Here is a 20,198-nt window from a genome sequence, read left to right as displayed (position 1 = left end):
AAAGAAAAAAACTGTCTGGTTGGTGTACTTTTTGCTATTGCCTCCCGCGGATTGGAAATTTTCAGGGGTGGGTCAGGGCTCACGGATTGGCTAGGACACGGATAGACTGTGAACAAAAGCTCCCCGTAGCTAAGGGGACAGCCTTCCTCACTCACACCAGCCAATCAATGAAAGCGACACAGAGAGTCTGCGCATGCGCGTTCCGGCGCCTGGGTTGCAAGAAGGGTCTGGATTGCGCCTGAGCAGAAAGACCGTGCGTCGGTTTATTCAGACCTGAGGAAAGTGTGATCTCCATTTTCGGCCCGGCAGTTTGGGGCCTAGTGGGCGTTGTGGATACTGCTTCAAGAAGGAGCGTCCCAGTCTCCGTTTGTGTGGTGTGTTGTCAGTGCGATGCCGGGCAGGGAGGAAGGGAGGGGGTGAGAGCCTGAAGGGCAGGCAGGCTGGGCGAGGGGCGAGCGCTGCTAGTTCGGCTAGTTCCGTTAGGGCCTCGCTCTCTGACCCCTGACTTCCTCCTGTCAGCCTCCGTGTGGCGGTGTGTGAACTTCCAGGGATCTTGACAGCGAAGATCTCGGAGCATCGCTTAGGTGTTTCTTTTCTCTGCCGTGTCCACGTTAGATGAGGCGCGGGAAAGCCCGGCAGGCCGGTTTTCTCAGGCTGGAGGTGCGCAGAGCGGTTCAGTGAGGTTGGGAGCCAGTGCCCTCTGGGGAGTAGGGGTGGCGCCTTTGCCCTCAGGACCTTGGAACGCAAAGGACCGCTAGTTGGGCGGTTCTGGTTAATCTGAAAGCGGGTTTGGCACAGAATCTGGGAACAGTGTCGGATCCGACATAGGAAGTTGGCCAGACGCAAAAAAGAGGAAAGTCTGATCGCTGGGAGCGTGGACAAAGTCGAGTCTGTCTTCGAAGGATCTCCCCATTGACGATGATGATGGCTGACGTGGGAAGTGTGTGACCTGTGGAATCCTCTTCACTTAAGAGTTCCTGACCCGGAGTTATGGCCCTGTGTGGTCTTGAAGCTTTTTTATTTTAAACATCTACATCATAGAAAGCAGATTTTATCAGAGAAAATTTGTGGACTGAGGTAGATTTTCTGCAAGGAAATTCTTACTTAGGATTTTAATGGTTCTTAATGCTGGGCAGTAAGACATAGTTGGGGGGTTGGGGATTTAGCTCAGTGGTAGAGCGCTTGCCTAGGAAGCGCAAGGCCCTGGGTTCGGTCCCCACCTCCGAAAAAAAAAAAAGAACCAAAAAAAAAAAAAAGATATAGTTGAGGCGCATAGTAAAACTTTTTGTCTCTCTTGCCAGGTCTGGAAAAAGACTGTTGGTTAAAATCAAGTGGACCTGGAATTATAGCTCTTAAGTTCAGTCTACTGTTTCCCTCTGAGTTGTGATTAAAAGATGCACAAATAAGAGCATTTATTTGAGGTGATGTAAATGGAAGGATGGCTCGGTAAAATTAGTAAAGTTGTTTAAGTTATGTTTCTCATTAAATGAATGTTTAGAGATCCCCTTTTCATAGCATCAGTTCATAGAGGCCTGACAGTAACAGGATCACGAAACAACACGTCTATTGTGTTATTCGATATTTGTAAAGTGGCATTCAAAGCTAGAAGAAGGATAATTTGTGTTTGGACTTTGGTGCAGGCTAATGTGTCAGTAAACTTTCTGGAAATTTGTAAGGAAATTGTGCAACTTTGAGTCTCTGAGATGCTCTCCTAGATGTTACTGACTGGATAAATGATACCTTACTCTACTATGGCAAGGACAAAGGGATTTAAACATTAGCTTTTATTTGGCAAATTAGAATGAACTCATGGTTTTTAGGATTGGAATTCAATAGCTTTGTGAATGAGAAACTGTTTAATGAAGATGGGTTTAATTAAGACACATAGAAAAAGTGACTTTTAAGCAAGGATGTGTTGAGAGAAGCATTTTAAGCTCGGTATGTGCTTATTTCCTTGAAGGTCTCAATTTATTTATTTGTAGTTGACTTCTGGTTCTCAGGGTATATAGTTCCTTTGGAATTAAAAAAGTTTAAGGACAGACCAGTTGGAAAGCAGTCAAGTCAGTTTTCACAGGAATCTTGGAATTTGGATGTGGACTAGTTTGAAGGAGCCATTTATAGTTTTTGTTGAAGTTTGTGAATATTGGCTTGTTGAAATCAGGCTTACAGTTTTTTTTTTCGTTCTGCTTTGTACTTGTTTTTGTTTGTACCGCAAAAATTTTAATAATTTTCAAATGTAGTATGAACCATTATTTTTAGTGATTAACTTTTTTTTGACCATTTAATCTATAGACCCTGCCCACTGGTTTTTAAAGACAACCTTTCAAATTTGGAGGTAGTGCTACTTAAATTGAAGGGAACCCAAAATTTTTTTTGCACATTAATATTAGTTATAATGATTAATTTGGCACCTTTAAAAATTATTTGATAAATACTGTTTGGTTTACTGTGAAAGTAAGCAAGTTTTCTTAAATGAGTGTGCAGGATAGTGGTTTTTAAAAGTGTCTGTTCCAATAGTTAAATTGGAAGTTGATACAGTGTGGGTGCTTGTGTAAGCTGGAGATTAATTTTAATAGTCTATCGACTGTTGTAAGCAGACAAAATGAGTGGCATTGATTTTTCTATTAAGTTTTACTTTAGGGATGGTAGAGTATTTTCCTTAATTATATCATAATGACAATATTCCTGTCTTTGTGATACGTAGAACTTAAAATTGTATCCAAATGGTATGCACTGGTTTGGATTCATTGCATAGTAACTGAGAGTTTTTGAGCTTCAGTATTTTCATTCACTATATCATTTTGAATTGTTGCTTGGTTTAAGTTTTATGCTTTGGAAGGGTGCAGAATGGCATGTGAGTTGACATGGGAGTTGGCTTTAAGTATGAACTACATGCTTGGATCACCATTAGGTGAAATGACGTAAGCCCTTTAAAAATACTCTGTCTTCAAACTGATGTTTTAACTTATGAAACAGATTTTATGTACATGTAAAACTTGAGTATATCAGCGTGTCATAAATTGGACTTTATTTAATGATAGAATTCAATGGACTTTGATATAGTTACATATGTAAAGAGCACTACACTGAAAATGTCTAATACTATATATTTTTTTCAACCTGATTTCAACCAAGTAGTATAAGTTTCAGAACACAGTTTTTATTTCTTATACCTCCCAGTTGTCTGTTCTGGCGTTAGGCTTCCTTTTCCCAAAGGTTAGTTAATTTCCCTATGGACAAAAAGGGCCATTTGTAATGGTTGTAATTGTGATGCCTTATATGGTTTCACTTTAATAGGTAATTCTGAAATGGATATCCAGCATTGAGATAGATAGATTGCAGAGTTTAAAGATTAATTATATTTCATTTTCTTTCCACAGTTAAGTTGCTTTTACAGAGTAAACAGGTCTCCAAGAAATAAAAGGAAAAGGTAAGCCACCAGAGTGTAAGGCTTTGCACAGAAGTGTGACAAAATCTGATAGATTATTGGACCATTGAACTCGTCGTTCTTTTGTTTGCATGGTGACCAGCTAAATAGCAGGAGCAGAAATTCTGACCATACTTGGCTTTTCTGACTATGTAAACTCTATTGTGGTTAGTGAAAGACAGATGAGTAGGAGGCAGTGCTTCTAAAGAGTCTGAAAGTGGTTTGGTTTTGTTGTGAAGCAGCATTTGGCAGACTTACAAAGGAAGATTTGACATTTTTGATGTTCCTAATGAATAGGATAGGCAGTGTGAAATGTTTAAGGCAGTTGGTTTATTTGTGTGTTTATATAGGAGAAGATGCATTTGTTTTAGGAATTAGAGGAGATGGCAGGTTTCTCTGTGGACTACTGTTTCCTTTTCCACTTACTAATGCTGAAGAAACAGGTAATTATTAAGCTAGTTTGTGCTAAGGTGCTGCAAAAATAAGCCTTGCTATTATGTGTACCTTTTTGTCTGCAGGTGATTATTGCTGTGGTTTGAGCTCAGCATGGCTGTAGTCATCCGTTTACAGGGGCTTCCTTTTATTGCGGGTCCTGTGGACATCCGTCACTTCTTCAAGGGATTGACTATTCCTGATGGAGGAGTGCATGTGATTGGAGGGAAAGCTGGGGAGGCTTTTATAATTTTTGCCACAGATGAAGACGCAAGACGTGCCATAAGTCGCTCAGGAGGGTTTATCAAGGATTCGTCTGTAGAGCTTTTTCTGAGTAGCAAGGTAGAAATGCAGAAGACCATAGACATGAAAAGAAGTGCTCGTGTAGGAAGAGGGCGACCAGGACCTGAGGCCTCAGGGGTTGGCAACATGTATCATTTTATCGATGCTCTGAAGGAAGAGGAACATTATTCTGGATATGGCTCTGCAGTTAATCCAGATGCTGGGTTTCATATAAATGGTACAGGACTTGACGTGAGGCCAAGAAAGACCAGGCCACTGAAGGCTGAGAATCCTTACTTGTTCCTTCGAGGTTTGCCTTACTTAGTAAATGAAGATGATGTCCGTGTCTTTTTCTCTGGTTTGTGTGTAGATGGAGTAATTCTCTTAAAACACCATGATGGGCGAAATAATGGCGATGCTATAGTAAAATTTGCTTCATGTGTTGATGCTTCAGGAGGTCTTAAATGCCATAGAAGTTTCATGGGTTCCAGATTTATAGAAGTCATGCAGGGTTCAGAACAACAGTGGATTGAATTTGGTGGTACTGCAAGCAAGGGCGGGGACACCCTGCATAAGAGATCTGAAGAACATTCTCCTTCAAGGAGGTTAAGTGACAGGCACTTTTGGAAACGGTCTCGTTCAAAGTCTCCCAGAACACGTTCTCGCTCTCCTCTTGGATTTTATGTTCACTTAAGAAATCTGTCCTTACATACTAACAAAAGAGATCTAAGGTATCTCTTTAGAGATACTGACCTGAGTAACGACCAGATTAAGTTTTTATATAAAGATGATCGAAGAACGCGGTATGCCTTTGTGATGTTCAAGAATCAAAAAGACTATAACACTGCCCTGGGTTTGCATAAGACTGTTTTACAATATCGTCCAGTTCTTATCGATCCAATTTCTAGAAAGGAAATGGTGAAAATCATTGAATGCTATGAAAAGAAGAGACCAGAGTCTTTAGAGGAAGAGAGGCCAGGACGTGTTTCACAAAAGTACTCTGAAGAAGGCTTCCCTGGCTCTGGTCAGAAGCTGTGCATATATATAAGAAATTTACCATTTGATGTTACAAAAGGTGAAGTGCAGAAGTTCTTTGCAGACTTTTCTCTTGTTGAGGATGACATTTATTTGCTTTGTGATGACAAGGGAGTTGGTTTGGGAGAAGCACTGGTGAGATTTAAATCTGAAGAGCAGGCCATGAAAGCTGAACGTTTGAACCGGCAGAGATTCTTGGGGACAGAGGTGTTGTTAAGACTTATATCTGAGGAACAAATGCAGGAGTTTGGTGTAAATTTTTCCTGGATGTCAAATGAGAAGACACAAGCCTGGTCCCGGTCACATGATGGAGATGACTGTCCCTGTCTGTTTGACTTAAAAGATCCACTGGCGTGTTCCTTTGGCCAGTCTGAAAGCATTGGTTATCAGCCAAAAGACTTGAGGAAAATGGGTCATTTCAAGCATCCCCGAGGGTATTTCCAGCATGCTGACAGGCACTCTCCTGAGGACTTCAGGCACTCTCCAGAAGACTATGGACACCTCAGGGAGGAGCATACCAGGCGCTCTAGGGAGGAAGACTGGAGACGGCCCCTTGAGGATTGGAAATGGCCACTGGAAGATGACTTTAGGCAGTGTCGTGAAAAAGATTGTAGGCAGCTACCAGAGAAGGATTTCAGATGCCCTTGGGAAGAAGACTTCCGACGGCCATCTCAGGAGCACTTCAGGAGGTCATATCAGGAGCACATTAGACGGCCACCCCATGAACATTTCAGGCATTCCCGAGAGGAAGATTCCAGGCATGTGGCAGATGAAGATTTTAGGTACCCTTCTGATGAGGACTTCAGGACCTCCCAAGAAGATTTGAGATGTCCCACTGATGAGGACTTCAGGCAGGTGTGTCTGGAAGACCACAGGAAAGTTCCTGAGGAGGGTCTTAGACGTTCTGATAATTTTAGACTTCCTGGAGAGGATTTTTGGACCTCATCTGATTTCAGAGGTCACCATCCTTTTGTGAACTTTGGCCACCTAGAAGGTGGCAAATTTGATTTTGGAAAGTATAACATAGGAAGTTTTTCAGAGGCAAAAGTTACATCTGATCTAAATTTAAATTGTAGGTCAGGTGGAATAATTCGTGTCATGATCTCGAATCTTCCGTTCAAAGCCAATGCTAATGAAATTCTAGACTTTTTCCATGGGTATAAAGTCATACCTGATTCAGTTTCAATACAATATAATGAGGAAGGATTACCTTTAGGAGAAGCTATTGTTGCTATGACAAATTATAATGAAGCTCTAGCTGCTGTTAAAGATCTAAGTGGTAGACCAGTTGGTCCCCGCAAGGTTAAGCTCAGTTTGCTTTAGAGGGTCTTTTTAAGTAAACAGTTTTCTTCTACTCTATTGATGCAGTGAATGTGCAGTTTTGTAAAGTTTATTTGTAATTATTTAAAGATTTTATTTTTACTTGTGAATAGAAGAAAATTGTTTTATGTAATTCTGGTTTCCTTTTGCTTACAAATGAACATGCTTTTACCCCTGAATTTCAAATTACATATTTTCCGTTTTTTAAGGGAAGGAGAGAGAGTAAATATGCTGAATGCAAGAGGTTCATTGATGTTATGGATAAAAGTCAATCTTGGAAAGAGTAGAGTTTTGTTTGTAGAAGGTGAATTTATCTTTGATGCTGTGGATAAATTAATCTTTGATTTGTTTTTCCATCTTTCACTCAGACTGTATAAGGAAATGAAGGCTGACTGATTAACAAGTTTGGCACTTTTATTGCTAATTGTCTATAGAACTCTTTGTGGAGACATTGTGCTAATGTCTCCTATAAAGTCTAAATAGAACAGAAAATGAACTTGCTGTGAAATGAAATTTACTTTTGTGAAATTTTCAATATTTCTGTTCAAACTTTGAAAAGTTTAATAAAGAGAGAATTGCAATTGAAATACTTATTAACTTGTATTTGTGTAACGAGGACAAGGACAAAAGGATTGCTGCTTGGCAGCATGCGCTCAATAGCTATATTGAACTGTGGGGTGAGTTGGACACATAATCTGTCCTGATAATGTACGTGTGTATGATTTCTTCAACATCAGTTTTTCCTAAGCATCGGGGTCTAAGTATTATCTTGATTCCTAAGTTAACACAAAAAAGGCCAGAAAACAGTAGAGTAATTTGTTTAGGGTAAAGGGGGGTATCTCAGGCTGAGCAGAATATGACAAACTTACTGGGAACTAGGCAGGGTGTTTCATTGTGTTCATTTTGGCTTCACTGCTTTGTAGTTTAGTCACAGACTAAATACAGATTTCTGAGTGAATTTTGACTTTTTAGTACTCAAAATTTTGCTTATATTCACGTAGATTTTACTTATGCACAATAATACAACTAGTTGACTTCCATTAGGCAGTCAGCACTTTTTATGTATGATCTCAGTGTTTACTTTATCTATATTTTATAAGTGAGAAATGAAATTTAGAGACGGTAAGGAAGGTACCTGAAGTCTAAGTTAGGGAACCAATTTCAAAACCAGCAGATCCCTGATTATACCTTGTCTGTAAACATTTTTTTTGCTGAGTCACTTTCTTACAGGCTATTTTTGTTTAGCAACATCATGACAAAAATATTTTCAGAAGTAATATTTTTTCTATTTGCTTTTAATGTTGCACTTAAAGAATGATAAAAGTATGGTACTTAAAACGTTAGCTAAATTGAGGAGAAAGTGACTTAAGATCTTATAATTTATTTTAGGATACATTATATTGATGTCCAAAACAAAATTCTTTGTTTTCATTTTATAATTTTTATAGTTTATATGAAAGAGTTTTACACACTTCCTTCACCTAGACATTTTCTACACTGAGAATTTATTTTTATATGGTATATCATTTAGCTATTGTAGAAGTGTAGAATACTTTCAGTAGTCTTTCAGTAAGGTAAAGAAATCTGTGAAGCTTCTGTTTTTACTAGTAAATGTCCTACTTAGACTAAATCAGTAAATTTTGTTGGGAAAAAAAAGGCATAGTCTTCAAACTCGTAGGCTTTTACAGGTAGAATGAAGCATTTGGAGTGCTTAAGGCAAACACAGTGAGACCCTAAGATAAAGCTTAAAGTGAAAGAATGTCGAGTATGTAATCGCTTCTCAAACTGGGTAGGGGTGTTAGTGGTGGACAGAGGACCTGGTAAACAGAAGCTCTGTCTGGATTTTTGTGCACTTAATACTCTATGTGTGTGAGTGATTTGCATGTATGTATGTGCATCATGTGTCTTTGGACCTAGTCAAGCTCATCAGATTCCCTGAAACTGGAACTACAGGCAGTTGTGAGCCACCTTGGGGGAGCTGGGAAGCGAACCCCTGCAATAGCAGTTTGTGCTCCCCAACTGCTGAACCATCTCTCCAGTCCTGTGCCTTGATTTGAAATAAGTACTGTGTGTGTTCTGTTTTCTCAGTTATCAGGCTTACTGTACATGTATTGGTGTGGTTATACAGAGGCTAGAACTTGAAGGTGGTGTCTTGCTCAAATACTTTTCACTTTTTTGAGGCAAGGTCTCTCACTGAAAATGGAGTTCAATCATTTTTAAACAACCCTGAGTAATCAGTGTAATTATGTTCATGTAACAGGCTTAGAGACATGTTCAATGCTACCCACTTCAGATATAGGAGTTATTAATTAAAGTGGCAGAAACTATGGGAGTATTCCTTAAGTACAGCTGAAAAGAAATATACCAGTGAAGGAAGGAGTTAACAGACAAAAGCACATGTTATCTATCGAGTATTGACTACAAGGTAGCCACCAAACTTTGCCCTCTTTACAGTATTGATATTAATCTGGTATCTTTCTGGAAATTGTCATTGCTCTATTAACTGGAGGGAAGAACTGAGATTTAATACTTAAATTCTCTTCTTTCAATTTGCAGAAACAAATTTCGAATTATGTCAGTTAAGTTGTAGAAGTTGTTTTAACCAAAATGTTCTGTCCCCTAACAATATAAATCCTACATAGGTGGTTATAATAGATAAGTAGTTTTTGGTACTAGCATTTGAATGATCGTGTTTTACATTTAGGGGTATGAGTTTATTACAGTGTTTGGAATGCAGTATCAATAAGACAAGAAGTAGATTAAAATTAGTTTGATAGTTAATGAGGCATAAGAGTGAATAGACAAAAATATGGAGGAATTTTGCAAAAGAAATGATAGAACAGAAGATTTAAAAAAATAAATATAAAGGAAATGTATCTCAAAAAGGAAAGGAAGTGCTCAACAGAGGAGATTCAAAATGCTGAACTTTCTCTTGTTCAGGAAGATTGAAGTACTGAGGTAGAAGGCTGGAAGAACTTCACAGAACTTATAGACTGTCTGTATATATTAAGGGAATTTGTTGCGATGACAGACAGTCTCTATTCTGACAGTGGTCAGCTGTGAATTGGAAGTGTAAGGATCTAGTAGTTGCTCAGTCCCATGAGGCTGTTTCAGCTGCTCTTCTGCAGAAGTAAATTCCAACAGATGTGCTGGCAAGTAAATGCAAGCTTCAAAGGAGAGCGAATCTTCCTTCTTCCAATGTCCTTATGTAGGTCTCCAGCGGAAGATGTGGTCCATTTTAAAGGTCTGCATCACTGTGCCTGGATCTGGGACTTGTTTTGTCCCAGGCTGACCTTGAACTGGGAGATCTCCTTGCTTTAGTCTCCTGGGAATAAAGGTGTGTACAACCTTGCCTGGGCCTAAGCTTTTCATGGACACTATGCCTCACGATCTCCATGCCAAGAACCAGGTCAGAAAGCCATGCCTTCCAGCCTCAAGATCTGGATCACAGGTGAGCCCTCCAGTTCTGGATTGTAGTCCATTCCAGACACAGTCAAGTTGACAGCCAGGAATGGCCATTACAACAGGGGACATTGTTTCCTTCCCAGAGCCAGCAAAGAAAGGAGGAGAGACGAAACAAGCCATAACTGTTTGGAGACAGGGGTATCCAGCATGACTGGCTTTCTAAGACAACGACATGAAAGCAAGTGAGAAATGTTTTCAAATGCCATGCTGAGTAAGTGGAAGGGGAAAACTTTCAGATTTAAAAAATCTGTATATTATAATGCAGAAGTAAATCATGTGAGCACGAGAGTCATCGTAAAAGTCAGCAGTGTGGAAAACAGGTGCTTTAGCTGCTAAGGTGGGAAGGAATAGCAGAAATGGGTTTGGACTAGGCCTTGTGCTTGGTGGAGAGTTGAAAGCACAAGTTTTTTGTTCACAAGGTTAAACTGAACCAAGAGAGACATAATCACCTTAAAACAGCCTACATGACAACTCAGAAAGTCACTTACTCTTGCTTACCCTTGGCTGGGCATCCAATAATTTTTAAGACATTCCTTCAGCCTGTTTGCAAAATATATATGGTTCTAAATGCCTGGAAAGGATCAGAGTCTCCATAGTTAAGTGTGGTTACTTAATTTTATGTTTTGTCCTGAAAACTTTTTTTTCAGTGTATAAAAATGTTTAGCCTCCATAATGAGAACAACATGTGGTTACATTGACAAGAACTTTCCTTTTTTATATTACAATGACAGAAATGGCAGGCATTTACTCTGATATGCTATTTGGGAAGAATGTGTGTTAACTGAAGGGGAATGTTCAGCCCAGAGCAACAAGAAAGGCAGTTGGAGGCTGCGATGCCTGTCAGTGTGTTGAGAGTCTATGAGCGTTCTGGTCCAGGTGAATTAAGTTCTCATTAATCTTGGCTGAAATTTGTGTAAATGTGGGTGAGAATCACTACAGGTAGCCTTAACTCAGAACCACGTATTCCTCATCTATTCTAATCTCTCTTTCCCTTTTCCCCTCCTATAGTTTCCTTTCTTTTCACTACCTACTTACATGGTTTTCTAGCCAAACAGATTCACATTTTCAACTTGTGTATGTGTGTGTGTCACTTTGTGTCTGTACCTTTGGGAGTACGCCATGACTGCTGTTGAATGTTGTTCGTGCATGGGACACGGGCCTAATTAAAAAACATTCTCCTCTTCTCCCCTGTCTTTTTTCTTCTCCTTTTCCCAGAAGATACCTCTATTTTCCCTCTCCCAAAACCTCCCACATGAGAAATGACAAGGTGTGATTTGATGGGACCAGTCACACAGATCTAACAGCTCAGTCAAAAGCCAGAGGGGCTGCTTTCTGTAATAGGGACTTCAGGCAAAGCGGCCAGCTACAGCAGCCTTTTATCAGTCTGCAATTGTCATTTTTTCTGCAGGTCTAACAGAAACGGCAGCAGTGAAGGGTAAATAAATCTCCAGCTTTAATCTTTCACATCTTTTCCTGATTCTGAAAAGAAACCTGTTTGTTTATTATACTTTTTGCTATTGCCTCCCGCGGATTGGAAATTTTAAGGGGTGGGTCGGGGCTCATGGATTGGCTGGGACACAGATAGAGCATGCACAAAAGCTCCACATTACCCAGGATACAGGATTCCTCACTCAGCAAGCAGAGCCAAGCTTATGCGCATGCGCTTCCCGAGGACTTGACTGCGGGTTGGGCCTGGACTGCGCATGTGAGAAAAACGGTAGGTTGGCTTCTCCCGAAAGGAGGGGAGTGTGGTCTCCTTTTTTCCCGGCCTTGTTGGGACCTAGTTGGCCTTGTGGATGCGGCTGCAAGGAAGAACGTCCCAATCTCCGTTTGTGGGGTGTGTGGTCATTGCGCAGTGCGAAGCACTTCTCAGGATGCGGGGCAGGGAGGCAGGGAGAGGGTGAGAGCCTGGAGGGCAGGCATGCAGGGCTGGGGGTGAGCGGGGCCAGTTCCGTTAGGGCCTCGCTCTCTGACCCCTGACTTCCTCCTGTCAGCCTCCGTGTGGCGGTGTGTGAACTTCCAGGGATCTTGACAGCGAAAATCTCGGAGCATCGCTTAGGTGTTTCTTTTCTCTGCCGTGTCCACGTTAGATGAGGCGCGGGAAAGCCCGGCAGGCCGGTTTTCTCAGGCTGGAGGTGCGCAGAGCGGTTCAGTGAGGTTGGGGCCAGTGCCCTCTGGGGAGTAGGGTGGCGCCTTTGCCCTCAGGACCTTGGAACGCAAAGGACCGCTAGTTGGGCGGTTCTGGTTAATCTGAAAGCGGGTTTGGCACAGAATCTGGGAACAGTGTCGGATCCGACATAGGAAGTTGGCCAGACGCAAAAAAGAGGAAAGTCTGATCGCTGGAAGCGTGGACAAAGTCGAGTCTGTCTTCGAAGGATCTCCCCATTGACGATGATGATGGCTGACGTGGGAAGTGTGTGACCTGTGGAATCCTCTTCACTTAAGAGTTCCTGACCCGGAGTTATGGCCCTGTGTGGTCTTGAAGCTTTTTTATTTTAAACATCTACATCATAGAAAGCAGATTTTATCAGAGAAAATTTGTGGACTGAGGTAGATTTTCTGCAAGGAAAATTCTTACTTAGGATTTTAATGGTTCTTAATGCTGGGCAGTAAGACATAGTTGGAGGCGCATAGTAAAACTTTTGTCTCTCTTGCCAGGTCTGGAAAAAGACTGTTGGTTAAAATCAAGTGGACCTGGAATTATAGCTCTTAAGTTCAGTCTACTGTTTTCCTCTGAGTTGTGATTAAAAGATGCACAAATAAGAGCATTTATTTGAGGTGATGTAAATGGAAGGATGGCTTGGTAAAATTGGTAAAGTTGTTTAAGTTATGTTTCTCATTAAATGAATGTTTAGAGATCCCCTTTCATAGCAGCAGTTCATAGAGGCCTGACAGTAACAGGATCACGAAACAACACGTCTATTGTGTTGTTCGATATTTGTGCAGTGGCATTCAAAACTAGAAGAAGGATAATTTGTGTTTGGACTTTGGTGCAGGCTAATGTGTCAGTAAACTTTCTGGAAATTTGTAAGGAAATTGTGCAACTTTGAGTCTCTGAGATGCTTTCCTAGACGTTACTGACTGGGTAAATGATACCTTACCCTACTATGGCAAGGACAAAGGGATTTAAACATTAGCTTTTATTTGGTAAATTAGAATGAACTTATGGTTTTTAGGATTGGAATTCAATAGCTTTGTGAATGAGAAACTGTTTAATGAAGATGGTTTTAGTTAAGACACATAGAAAAAGTGACTTTTAAGCATAGATGTGTTGTGAGAAGCATTTTAAGCTCGGTATGTGCTTATTTCCTTGAATGTCTCAATTTATTTGTAGCTGACTTCTGGTTCTCAGGGTATAGTTCCTTTGGAATTAAAAAAGTTTAAGGACAGACCAGTTGGAAAGCAGTCAAGTCAGTTTTCACAGGAGTCTTGGAATTTCGATGTGGACAAGTTTGAAGGAGCTATGTATAGTTTTTGTTGAAGTTTGTGAATATTGTCTTGTTGAAATCAGGCTTACAGTTTTGTTTTTGTGTTTTTTGTTTCGTTCTGCTTTCTTGTTGGTTTTGTTTGTACTGCAAAGATTTTAATAGCAAACCAAAATAATTTTCCAGTGTAGTATGTACCATTATTTTTTTTATTAACTTGAGTATTTATTATTTACATTTCGAGTGTTATTCCCTTTCCTGTTTTCCGGGCAAACATCCCCTAACCCCGCCCTCCCCTTCTTTATAGGTGTTCCTCCCATCCTCCCCCATTGCCGCCCTCCCCCAACAATCTAGTTCACTGGGGGTTCAGTCTTAGCAGGACCCAGGGCTTCCCCCTTCCACTGGTGCTCTTACTAGGCTATTCATTGCTACCTATGAGGTCAGAGTCCAGGGTCAGTCCATGTATAGTCTTTAGGTAGTGGCTTAGTCCCTGGAAGCTCTGGTTGCTTGGCATTGTTGTGCATATGGGGTCTCGAGCCCCTTCAAGCTCTTCCAGTTCTTTCTCTGATTCCTTCAACGGGGGTCCTATTCTCAGTTCAGTGGTTTGCTGCTGGCATTCGCCTCTGTATTTGCTGTATTCTGGCTGTGTCTCTCAGGACAGATCTACATCAGGCTCCTGTCAGCCTGCACTTCTTTGCTTCATCCATCTTGTCTAATTGGATGGCTGTATATGTATGGGCCACATGTGGGGCAGGCTCTGAATGGGTGTTCCTCCTGTGTCTGTTTTAATCTTTGCCTCTCTATTCCCTGCCAAGGGTATTCTTGGTCCTCTTTTAAAGAAGGAGTGAAGCATTCACATTTTGATCATCCGTCTTGAGTTTCATTTGTTCTAGGCATCTAGGGTAATTCAAGCATTTGGGCTAATAGCCACTTATCAATGAGTGCATACCATGTGTGTTTTTCTGTGATTGGGTTACCTCACTCAGGATGATATTTTCCAGTTCCAACCATTTGCCTACGAATTTCATAAAGTCATTATTTTTGATAGCGGAGTAATATTCCATTGTGTAGATGTACCACATTTTCTGTATCCATTCCTCTGTTGAAGGGCATCTGGGTTCTTTCCAGCTTCTGGCTATTATAAATAAGGCTGCTATGAACATAGTGGAGCACGTGTCTTTTTTATATGTTGGGGCATCTTTGGGGTATATGCCCAAGAGCGTTATAGCTGGATCCTCAGGCAGTTCAATGTCAAATTTTCTGAGGATCCTCCAGACTGATTTTCAGAATGGTTGTACCAGTCTGCAATCCCACCAACAATGGAGGAGTGTTCCTCTTTCTCCGCATCCTCGCCAGCATCTGCTGTCACCTGAGTTTTGATCTTAGCCATTCTCACTGGTGTGAGGTGAAATCTCAGGGTTGTTTTGATTTGCATTTCCTTATGACTAAAGATGTTGAACATTTCTTTAGGTGTTTCTCAGCCATTCGGCATTCCTCAGCTGTGAATTCTTTGTTTAGCTCTGAACCCCATTTTTTAATAGGGTTATTTGTCTCCTGTGGTCTAACTTCTTGAGTTCTTTGTATATTTTGGATATAAGCCCTCTATCTGTTGTAGGATTGGTAAAGATCTTTTCCCAATCTGTTGGTTGCCGTTTTGTCCTAACCACAGTGTCCTTTGCCTTACAGAAGCTTTGCAGTTTTATGAGATCCCATTTGTCGATTCTTGATCTTAGAGCATAAGCCAGTACCATTATTTTTAGTGATTAACTTTTTTTTGAACAATTAATCTGTAGACCCTGCCCACCTGGTTTTAAAAGACAACCTTCCAAACTTGGAGGTAGTGCTACTTAACTTGAAGGGATCCCAAAATTTTATTTGCACTTTAGTATTAATTATAATGATTAATTTGGTACCTTTAAAAATTATTTGGTAAATACTGTTTGGTTGACTGTAAAAGTGCTACAAGCAAGTTTTTTTAAATGAGTGTGCAGGATAGTGGTTTTTAATAGTGTCTGTTGGAATAGTTAAATTCAAAGTTGATACAGTGTGGGTGCTTGTGTAAGCTTAAGATTAATTTTAATAGTCTACTGACTGTTGTAAGCATACAAAATGAGTGGCATTGATTTTTCTTTTAAGTTTTACTTTAGGGATGGTAGAGTATTTTCCTTAATTATATCATAATGACAATATTCCTGTCTTTGTGATACGTAGAACTTAAATTGTATCCAAATGGTATGCACTGGTTTGGATTCATTGCATAGTAACAGAGTTTTCGAGCTTCAGTATTTTCATTCACTATATCATTTTGAATTGTTGCTTAGTTTGAGTTTTATGCTTTGGAAGGGTGCAAAATGGCATGTGAGTTGACATGTGAGTTGGCTTTAAGTATAAACTACATGCTCGAATCACCATTAGGTGAAATGACGTAAGCCCTTTAAAAATACTGTCTTCAAACTGATGCTTTACTTATAAAACAGATTTTAAGTACATGTAAAACTTGAGTATATCAGCGTGTCATAAATTGGACTTTAATGATAGAATTCAATGGAATTTGATATAGTTACACATGTAAAGAGCACTACACTCAAAATGTCTAATAATATATATTTTTTCAACCTGATTTCAACCAAGTAATATAAGTTTCAGCACACAGTTTTTATTTCTTATACTTCCCAGTTGTCTGTTCTGGCGTTAGGCTTCCTTTTCCCAAAGGTTACTTAATTTCCCTATGGACAAAAAGGGCCATTTGTAATGGTTGTAATTGTGATGCCTTGTATGGTTTCACTTTAATAGGTAATTCTGAAATGGATATCCAGCATTGAGATAGATAGATTGCAGAGTTTAAAGATTAATTATATTTCATTTTCTTTCCACAGTTAAGTTGCTTTTACAGAGTAAACAGGTCTCCAAGAAATAAAAGGAAAAGGTAAGCCACCAGAGTGTAAGGCTTTGCACAGAAGTGTGACAAAATCTGATAGATTATTGGACCGTTGAACTCGTCGTTCTTTTGTTTGCATGGTGACCAGCTAAATAGCAGGAGCAGAAATTCTGACCATACTTGGCTTTTCTGACTATGTAAACTCTATTGTGGTTAGTGAAAGACAGATGAGTAGGAGGCAGTGATCTAAAGAGTCTGAAAGTGGTTTGGTTTTGTTGTGAAGCAGCATTTGGCAGACTTACAAAGGAAGATTTGGCATTTTTGATGTTCCTAATGAATAGGATAGGCAGTGTGAAATGTTTAAGGCAATTGGTTTATTTGTGTGTTTATATAGGAGAAGATGCATTTGTTTTAGGAATTAGAGGAGATGGCAGGTTTCTCTGTGGACTACTGTTTCCTTTTCCACTTACTAATGCTGAAGAAACAGGTAATTATTAAGCTAGTTTGTGCTAAGGTGCTGCAAAAATAAGCCTTGCTATTATGTGTACCTTTTTGTCTGCAGGTGATTATTGCTGTGGTTTGAGCTCAGCATGGCTGTAGTCATCCGTTTACAGGGGCTTCCTTTTATTGCGGGTCCTGTGGACATCCGTCACTTCTTCAAGGGATTGACTATTCCTGATGGAGGAGTGCATGTGATTGGAGGGAAAGCTGGTGAGGCTTTTATAATTTTTGCCACAGATGAAGACGCAAGACGTGCCATAAGTCGCTCAGGAGGGTTTATCAAGGATTGATCTGTAGAGCTTTTTTCTGAGTAGCAAGGTAGAAATGCAGAAGACCATAGACATGAAAAGAAGTGCTCGTGTAGGAAGAGGGCGACCAGGACCTGAGGCCTCAGGGGTTGGCAACATGTATCATTTTATCGATGCTCTGAAGGAAGAGGAACATTATTCTGGATATGGCTCTGCAGTTAATCCAGATGCTGGGTTTCATATAAATGGTACAGGACTTGACGTGAGGCCAAGAAAGACCAGGCCACTGAAGGCTGAGAATCCTTACTTGTTCCTTCGAGGTTTGCCTTACTTAGTAAATGAAGATGATGTCCGTGTCTTTTTCTCTGGTTTGTGTGTAGATGGAGTAATTCTCTTAAAACACCATGATGGGCGAAATAATGGCGATGCTATAGTAAAATTTGCTTCATGTGTTGATGCTTCAGGAGGTCTTAAATGCCATAGAAGTTTCATGGGTTCCAGATTTATAGAAGTCATGCAGGGTTCAGAACAACAGTGGATTGAATTTGGTGGTACTGCAAGCAAGGGCGGGGACACCCTGCATAAGAGATCTGAAGAACATTCTCCTTCAAGGAGGTTAAATGACAGGTACTTTTGGAAACGGTCTCGTTCAAAGTCTCCCAGAACACGTTCTCGCTCTCCTCTTGGATTTTATGTTCACTTAAGAAATCTGTCCTTACATACTAACAAAAGAGATCTAAGGTATCTCTTTAGAGATACTGACCTGAGTAACGACCAGATTAAGTTTTTATATAAAGATGATCGAAGAACGCGGTATGCCTTTGTGATGTTCAAGAATCAAAAAAGACTATAACACTGCCCTGGGTTTGCATAAGACTGTTTTAATATCGTCCAGTTCTTATCGATCCAATTTCTAGAAAGGAAATGGTGAAAATCATTGAATGCTATGAAAAGAAGAGACCAGAGTCTTTAGAGGAAGAGAGGCCAGGACGTGTTTCAAAAAAGTACTCTGAAGAAGGCTTCCTGGCTCTGGTCAGAAGCTGTGCATATATATAAGAAATTTACCATTTGATGTTACAAAAGGTGAAGTGCAGAAGTTCTTTGCAGACTTTTCTCTTGTTGAGGATGACATTTATTTGCTTTGTGATGACAAGGAGTTGGTTTGGGAGAAGCACTGGTGAGATTTAAATCTGAAGAGCAGGCCATGAAAGCTGAACGCGTTTGAACCGGCAGAGATTCTTGGGACAGAGGTGTTGTTAAGACTTATATCTGAGGAACAAATGCAGGAGTTTGGTGTAAATTTTCCTGGATGTCAAATGAGAAGACACAAGCCTGGTCCCGGGTCACATGATGGAGATGACTGTCCCTGTCTGTTTGACTTAAAAGATCCACTGGCGTGTTCCTTTGGCCAGTCTGAAAGCATTGGTTATCAGCCAAAAGACTTGAGGAAAATGGGTCATTTCAAGCATCCCCGAGGGTATTTCCAGCATGCTGACAGGCACTCTCCTGAGGACTTCAGGCACTCTCCAGAAGACTATGGACACCTCAGGAGGAGCATACCAGGCGCCTAGGGAGGAAGACTGGAGACGGCCCTTGAGGATTGGAAATGGTCACTGGAAGATGATTTTAGGCAGTGTCGTGAAAAAGATTGTAGGCAGCTACCAGAGAAGGATTTCAGATGCCCTTGGGAAGAAGACTTCCGACGGCCATCTCAGGAGCACTTCAGGAGGTCATATCAGGAGCACATTAGACGGCCACCCCATGAACATTTCAGGCATTCCCGAGAGGAAGATTCCAGGCATGTGGCAGATGAAGATTTTAGGTACCCTTCTGATGAGGACTTCAGGACCTCCCAAGAAGATTTGAGATGTCCCACTGATGAGGACTTCAGGCAGGTGTGTCTGGAAGACCACAGGAAAGTTCCTGAGGAGGGTCTTAGACGTTCTGATAATTTTAGACTTCCTGGAGAGGATTTTTGGACCTCATCTGATTTCAGAGGTCACCATCCTTTTGTGAACTTTGGTCACCTAGAAGGTGGCAAATTTGATTTTGGAAAGTATAACATAGGAAGTTTTTCAGAGGCAAAAGTTACATCTGATTTAAATTTAAGTTGTAGGTCAGGTGGAATTATTCCTGTAAAAATCTCAAATCTTCCATTCAAAGCTAATTCTAATGAAATTCTAGACTTTTTCCATGGTTATAAAGTCATACCTGGTTCTGTTTCATTACAGTACAATGAGGAAGGATTACCTATAGGAGAAGCTATTGTTGCTATGACAAATTATAATGAAGCTCTAGCTGCTGTTAAAGATCTAAGTGGTAGACCAGTTGGTCCCCGAAAGGTTAAGCTCAGTTTGCTTTAGAGGGTCTTTTTAAGTAAACAGTTTTCTTCTACTGTATTGGTGCAGTGAATGTATAGTTTTGTAATTTAATTATCTAAAAAATGTTTTTAATGTGTGATTAGAAAAAAGAAGGTGTTATGCAAATCTGGTTTCCTTTTATTTCAAATGGACATGCATTTACCCCCTAATTTAAAATTACATATACTGTTTTTCGCAGGTAGAAAAGAACAAATTTTCTGTTCTCATTAATGCTATGAATAAATTAATCTTTGACTTTGTTTTTTCTATCTTTTACTCAGACTATAGAAGGAAATAAAGGCTGAGTGATTAATCGGGTTTGGCACTTTTGCTAATTGCCTGTAAAACTGCTTGTCAAGATATCATGCTAATGTCTCTTATAAACTCTAAATAGTTCAGAAAATGAACTTACTGTGAAAGAAATTTACTTAAGTTCTTCAATATTTGTGTTCACAAGTTTCAAAAGTTTAATAAAGATAAAATTGCAATTGAAATACTTATCAACTTCTATTTGTGTAAGAATAAAAACAAAGAATTACTGCTTGGTAAAATGTGGTTAGCCTAGACTAACACAAAGACATAAAATAATCTGAGGCTGGGAAGAATATGACAAACAATTTTTCTAGGAAGAACTTACTGGTGGTTCATTGTATTCATCTTAGCTTTGAAACTTTGTAGTTACGCATAGATTAACTAAATGCAGACTTCTCAGTGAATTTTGACTTTTTGATACTTTTTTTGCTTATACTCAATTAGATCATCTTTGTCCATAATAATGGAAATAGTTGACAGTGGATCCTTATATTAGGAAATAAGCAATTTATA

General features: G+C 40.0%; 1 protein-coding gene and 1 pseudogene across 5 annotated transcripts; both read left to right on the top strand.

Annotated features, from left to right (window-relative positions):
* Positions 1-310: 310 nt before the first annotated feature.
* LOC116903311 (RNA-binding protein 12B-A) lies at positions 311-7,085 on the top strand. 4 transcript variants are annotated; one of them, XM_032905745.1, is made up of 3 exons: positions 311-374; positions 3,381-3,430; positions 3,946-7,085. In XM_032905745.1, exon 3 carries the CDS (start codon positions 3,974-3,976, stop codon positions 6,497-6,499), a length of 2,526 nt encoding a protein of 841 aa, XP_032761636.1. In that variant the 5' UTR covers positions 311-374; positions 3,381-3,430; positions 3,946-3,973; the 3' UTR covers positions 6,500-7,085. The 4 variants fall into 4 exon arrangements, with proteins under 4 accessions (XP_032761636.1, XP_032761662.1, XP_032761653.1 ...); XM_032905762.1 differs by lacking the exon at positions 311-374 and adding an exon at positions 479-1,077; XM_032905771.1 differs by lacking the exon at positions 3,381-3,430 and having other exon boundaries at positions 314-374.
* A 5,228-nt stretch (positions 7,086-12,313) lies between these two features.
* Positions 12,314-19,867, top strand: LOC116903287 (annotated as a pseudogene). The gene is made up of 2 exons (XR_004388269.1): positions 12,314-12,511; positions 16,263-19,867. The product of XR_004388269.1 is annotated as an RNA-binding protein 12B-A-like (transcript).
* Positions 19,868-20,198: the final 331 nt, after the last annotated feature.

This window comes from Rattus rattus, chromosome 1 (assembly GCF_011064425.1).
Source record: "Rattus rattus isolate New Zealand chromosome 1, Rrattus_CSIRO_v1, whole genome shotgun sequence".
NCBI classification, from domain to species: Eukaryota; Metazoa; Chordata; class Mammalia; order Rodentia; family Muridae; genus Rattus; species Rattus rattus.
Note: the sequence above shows the minus strand (reverse complement) of the source record. Positions and strands in the feature narration are given on the sequence as shown.